The sequence below is a fragment of the Culex pipiens genome, chromosome 1 (assembly GCF_016801865.2).
Source record: "Culex pipiens pallens isolate TS chromosome 1, TS_CPP_V2, whole genome shotgun sequence".
Taxonomy (NCBI): Eukaryota; Metazoa; Arthropoda; class Insecta; order Diptera; family Culicidae; genus Culex; species Culex pipiens.
In genome coordinates, this window is record NC_068937.1 from 21450573 (window position 1) to 21457021 (window position 6449).

Sequence of the window (6449 nt, forward strand, 5' to 3'; positions counted from 1 at the left end):
AGTAAAAAAGTAGGAGCTTGTGATATCGCACTACAAGGAAAACACCCCCATTTTTTTTTTCAATTTTCAGGTTTTAAAACATCTTTACTTTTACTTCTCGTTCACACACACACAGACTTCTAATGCTGCTGCTTCTGCTGCCTAAGCTGGCTAGTACAATACCTATTTCTCTGCTCTGTTTCTCTCTTGGTTTATTTTTATTCAAGTTTTGAATGATTCATTGTTCAAGTAATTCAAATCAGTATCAATCGTGTTGCCATTTACCTTACGCAAATGTTTTGTTCATGTTTGCAGAACTCGACTTTGAAGAAGTACTTTTTCTTCTGTAATTTTCACATAAGATTTGTTTTCTCTTTCTCTCTTTTTCTCTCTCTCTGGCTCTCAAGTAGTTAAAGAGTTGAGATCGCGCGACACAAAACAGACAAAAAAGATGGATGGGGACGAACAGTACACAAAGAAGAACCGTTCAGTTGGCGCGCCGCTTGATCGAAACCTTGCCGCGGCTCAGCTGGTTCGTAAAGATGCGCACCTTCTGCCCGTCCGAAGTCTTCTTCACCCAGATGGCCTCGCTGCCGATGGCGGAAATGTTGGCGGAGAAGCGCTGAATGTCCCGCCCCTCGACGTAGACCGGCTGGCCGCGGTGGAACCAGCGGCGCTCGTACAGCAGCTTGCCGTCCTCGATGCGCGTCTCGACCAGCGGCGCCGGCTGGGCTGGATTCTGCTGGGACGCGACCGGAACCACGGCCGCCATCGGTGGTTGACCGTTGACCGGGGTCGTCGTCGTCGTCGGCGCGGGCGACGCGGTCTGTGTCGCCACCGGCGACGGTTGTGAAGCTGCGACGACGACCGGACTGCTGCTGACGGCCGGGGTCGTCGTCGATTGGGGCAAAGCCAGCGTCAGCTCGCTGGAAGTGACCGTTGACGACGGAGTGGCCGTCGTCGTCGTAGACGGTGCCGCCACGCTAGAACCAACAGAGGAGCTGTTGATTTGGTAGCTGGCGTTGATGAGCGGCGTCGGAGTCGGGATCGTCGACGAGGGAGCAACGACACTGTTGTTGACGATCGACGCCGTGCCGTTGTTTGTGATTGGCGCAATCTGCGCGTGAGAGTTGGACGAACCACTTCCGGATCCGCCGTTAGCTTGCTGTTGTTGCTGCTGCTGCTGATGGTTCCTCATGACCTGCGCCGCTTTTCCGCGGCTAATCAGCTTCAAATCGTTCTCGACCTCCTTCTCGTCCAGCAGCAGAACCAACTGCCCGGTCGTCGGCTTGCGACGCTTCTCCGGCACCGGCAGCGGTTCGTTTGGACGGCGGCGCAGCTTTCGTGTGATGGTCGGCTTCACGTCCACCGAATCGCCCGTCAGCTCCATCGTGGCCCGCTCCGTTTCGATCATCTTCCGGCGGTCCTCAAAGTCCGTCATCAGGTTCTCCTTCAGGTCCACCTTCTTCTCCTCGTACTCCTTGACGGCGGCGTTCTTCTCCAGGATGTAGTCCCGCTCGACGCAGTTGATCAGGTACTCGCGGTAGATTTCGTTCAGCCGGATACGCTCGCTGTACTGGTGCTCGAGCTTCTTGACCCGGCGCAGGTACTCCGGGTGGGTGCCGGAGCGGAGCTCGTCCAGCTGCTTCTTGAGCGAGGCCAGCTTGTCCTGGTACATTCTGAGGATAGAGAGAGAGGGAAAGTCTTTAGAAAAAATTTCTCATTTTTGTTCGTCGACGTGCCACCCAAGCAGCGATGCTACGTAAAAAGATGGATGTTTGTGTGTTCATTTTTTTTTTTCAAATTAAGAATTATTCAGCACGAGTCGTGCAATAATCCAACGAGGTTCACCAAGATGAAAAATCGTTCAGAGTTGCCTCGTAAGGGCCAATACGCACCTCCCAAGAAAAGGGGTTAAGAAATGGCTTTACGAACAGCAGAACAAAGCAGAGGGAACGATTTCTTGGGGCTTCTCTTCATCCTTTCGAGCTTGCGTTCGCTGTCGCTGCTGCCCATTTGTTTTTTTTTTCCGAAGTTCGTATACCGCTTAAGGGCGGAATCTTGAGAATCTTGAAAGACCAAAAATCTTGATATTGTTTTAGTCAAGAAATATTGAGGATTTCACAGATTTTGTAACAATCGTGCAAGTTGTAAAAAGGTGAAGGGGTATGATTTTCAGTGTGCAAATATTTTGTGTGCAGTTATGATTTGCACAGGGGGAGAATTTGGTGCAAAGTGTGCAATAAATAAACCAAAAGGAAACAATTATTTTTTTGTAGAAAAATATTTATATAAAAAACATAAATTCAAAGAATTTCAAAATTTAGAATTTTAAAAATTTCTAAAAATAAAAAATAAATATATAATTCTAAAATCAAAAAAAAAAGCAAATAATTAAAAAAATAATTCTTTAAAGAATCAAGAGATCAACAATTCTAAAGTATTTATTTTAAAAAAAGGTCCAACTAACAAAATTTTATTTTTTTTGCTTTACGGGTGTTTTTAAATGCGCCTTGTGTCAGAAGAATTTAAAAACATCCAAAAAGCAAAAAACTATTTTAAAAAATTTATTAGATCTAAAAAACAATCCATAATTCTAAAGTTTTATTTGGCAAGTTCAAACAAATTTCGTTTCAATCTACGGATAATCGAGTAAAGACTTAGATTCTACCATTTTTTAAATTGAATCTTAATTTTTTTATTTTTGAAGTTTAGTTAGTTTTTTTGTTTTGTTATATTTTTAATTATGATTTTTTGCATTTCTTTGTTTTATTCTTGCGGATTAAAATTTTTGTATCTTTGAATTTTTGGATTATTGTAGCTTTTCTAGATTTTTGGTTTTGTATTTTTATGACTTTTTATTTTGTATTTGTATAGCTTGAAATTTAGGTTTTTTTCATAATTTTTTGTTTATGTATTTTTTGTATTTTTCTATTTGTGTAAATCCTGAGTTTTTTTTTGAAAAGGTCCAATAAGCTATTGTCTTCCATATGTTTATAGGACCTATTCATCTCTGGAAATTGATTATTTAATTTTTGTTAATTATATTTGCATGTTATTGTATTTTATAGTTTTGTAGTTTTGAGTATACATAATTTTGTATTTTTTGCATTCATGTCATTTTGTTTATCTTTGAATGTTGTATTTTTGTTTACTTCTGTAGTTAAGTTTATTTTTTTATTTAAATTTGTAGTTATGATTTTTTGCATTTCTTTGTTGTATTTTTGTGGATTAAAAATGTTGTATCTTCGATTTTTTTGATTTTTGTAATTATGTTTTTAGTTTGTATTTTTGAATAATCTTTGATTTTGTGTAATTTTTGTAGCTTCAATTTTGTGTGTTTATGTTTTCCTATTTACGTAATTTGATTATTTATATTTTTTGCTTTACTTTTTGCATTTATTGTATTTTACAGTTTTGAATATATATATATATATATATATATATATATATATATATATATATATATATATATATATATATATATATATATATATATATATATATATATATATATATATATATATATATATATATATATATATATATATATATATATATATATATATATATATATATATATATATATATATTATATATATATATATATATATATATATATATATATATATATATATATATATATATATATGTATATATATATATATATATATATATATATAATTTTGTATTTTTTTATGTATTTTTTGCATTGTTTAATTTTTTGTCGGTAAATTTTTGTTTCCTTGATTTTTGTTTTTTTTATATTTTTTTTTTTCAAAACTGCAAAACAAAAATTTAGAAATACAAAATATATTGAATATATATAGTTCTAATGTGTTTGTTTTTGTATCTTTGGATTTATGTTGTTTTGAATTATTATTTTTCTGTAAATTGGAATTTCAGTAATTTTAGTTTTGTATTGTCTTTTTTGTTGGTAATTTTTAGTATAAAATTCTTGTATTTATTTGGTTTTTTTTTGTATTTATGTCATTTTGCTTATCCTTAAATAGTTGTATTTTTGTCTATTTTGAAAATTTCCCTGTTTTATTTTTGATTTTTTTTTGTTTAAATATGTTTGTTTCCCTAATTTTTTTTTAGTTTTTTTTTGTAGTTTTATAATTTTTGGTTATTTTGTTTCGTTGTTCTGTTGTGTTTGTTTTTGTATCTTTGAATTTATGTTGTTTTGAATTTTGTAGTTTTGTATTTTTATGTTTTGGTTTTTATTGTACTATGTGCGATGTATTTTAGTATATTTCTGAAGTTTTTTTTTAAAGGTCCAATAAACCAAATTTTTAGTTTTTTGCTTTTTGGGTGTTTTTTAAAACCCCTGACTCAATGCGGTTTCAAAAACACAAAAACTGGAAATTTGGTTTATTGGACCTTTTAAAAAAACTCCAGATTTGTAATTTTTTGTAAAAAAAAAACTTAAAATTTTGTTTTTTTTCTGTGGTTTAATTATTTGTAATTTTTTTATTTTAGAATTTCTGTTTTTTTTTTCTAATTTGTAATTTATTTTAATTATTTAAGAATCTTTGAATTGTTTTGGCAGATTTTTTTGTGCTTGGGCTTTTATATTTAATATTTTTGAATGTTGTATTATTATTTTTGTGGTTTAAATTTTTTATATCTTCGATTTCTAGAGCAAAACGAGAAAGAGTTGATAAGCATTTTGACAGGTGAAATTGCATAAGGCTTTCTAGTCAGAAATTTACCAACACATTCAAAGCATGTTTACATGGCTGCTGGGAGCTTGTTTGCATCAGATCTGCTATCTCTTTCTAGCAAAAGTTTTTTGTCAGGCGACTTATAGCTAGTTTTTTTGTTTACTGTCCGTCCGATATGTCAGCCAACATATTTCGCAGGGCTGTGACAGCTCGAGCTCGATCTTTGTTTGCATCAGGACACTGTGGCGAGAAGTTCGTCATTTTTGGGTTAAATTTTGTTTTCCTAGGCTCAGTGCAAAATCTATTTTTTTTAATTATTTGGTTAGGTCCTTTTCGGTACTGGGACCTGGTTAGGACCGAGTCGGCTTTTGTAATTACATTTTTCTTAAAGCTACGAGTAATTACAGAGGATCTTGTGTGTAAATGTTAGAGGGAGGGGCCGATTACCCGCGGCCTGCTCGGGGTTAGTGCAAAAACTATAATTTAATTCAAAAAATGAATAAATCCCCGGCACAGTGTCCTAATGCAAACAAAGATCGAGCTGTCAGTCACAGTCCTTGCGACGCTGCGACCCTTCGAAGGTGCCCTTCCCAACCTCCTTAAATACCTCTTCCCATCCCGGTTGAGTCAGCAAAATCGACCCATTTACACTCAATCCCAGCGATCCCAGCACCCAATCTCACCCCTGATGAGGGTACCTTGAACCAGTGACTCTCCCTATTTTCATCAAAATTTCGGAAATCAAAAAGATCCAACTGGACCATGTCTTGTTAAAAATTTAATGTTTTGCCAGTCCAATTAGCTTCTTCTAAATTTGTTTACAAAATGACTACGTTTGAAATGATTTCCCCTAAGCGTCCATTGACCTTCCAATAGGAATTTCCCGAATTAATACTCACTGCTCCTTGATCTCGATCGGTTCGTCCGCGTTCCGGTGGTTGCTGCTGGAACCCATCTCCGTTTCGCTGGCCTCTTCCGTGTCTAAAACGGAACAAAAAACACAAACAAACATTTTGAACCACTCTCCCACACACCAAAAACAAATCCACAGCAAGCCATGACTTCTTACCTTCCTCGCTGTCGTCAACGTTGTCATCGTCGAGTGCCCCGGCGGCGGCCCCCATCATCATCGGTCCGTCCTCCAGGAACGGATCGTTCTGCGCGTGATGGTTGTTGCTTTCCCCCGGGGCACCCCCGTCCAGCAGCAGATCGGCGCCGTACTCTTGGCTGTTGTTGTGGTTGTTGTTGTGATGGTGGCCACTAGCGCTAGTGCCGCTGCTGTTGTTGATATTATTCATGTACGGCGAAGAAGACATCTTTTTTCTTTCCGCTGACCCCTTCGGGAAAAAAGAAATGCAAACTTTTCCTGCTCCAGCAAAAGACGCCCAGTTCCGGCTGACGCAACAAACCCGCTTTTCACTTGGACACGAACAAAGAGCCTACTGCGGTTGCTTTCAGCACAGGAAAACACACACTTTTTAATCCCGTTTTCTCCGCGATTAAAACACTTTTGTTGAAAGCGAAAAATGTCGCGACTTGCTGCGATGTCGTCCAGCGAATCGTCGTCGTCGCGAACACTAGAATGATCGGCGAAGGGCAGAGCGAGAGGGAGAGAAGAAGCCAACTCTCGTTTCACTTGCACCAACGCGCGAGCGTGACAGCTGTCTTTTGTTGTGCACGGTGAGTTGAAAAGAAGACATAAATGAGTTCAATTTACACAGCCCTTTTGAACTTGCTCAAATTACGGGTAATTTTTTTTTTTTTTTGTGCGGAAAAGTCGAGTTGGGCTTGATTGTTTAAATA

General features: G+C 37.3%; 1 protein-coding gene across 1 annotated transcript; it reads right to left on the reverse strand.

The window, feature by feature from the left end:
* Positions 1-67: 67 nt before the first annotated feature.
* Positions 68-6234, reverse strand: LOC120420217 (sin3 histone deacetylase corepressor complex component SDS3). The gene is made up of 3 exons (XM_039583204.2): positions 5716-6234; positions 5546-5627; positions 68-1658 (listed from the first exon to the last, which is right to left on the reverse strand). The coding sequence occupies exons 1-3, from the start codon at positions 5960-5962 to the stop codon at positions 467-469; spliced, it is 1521 nt and encodes a 506-aa protein (XP_039439138.1). The 5' UTR covers positions 5963-6234; the 3' UTR covers positions 68-466.
* Between the last annotated feature and the right edge of the window lie 215 nt (positions 6235-6449).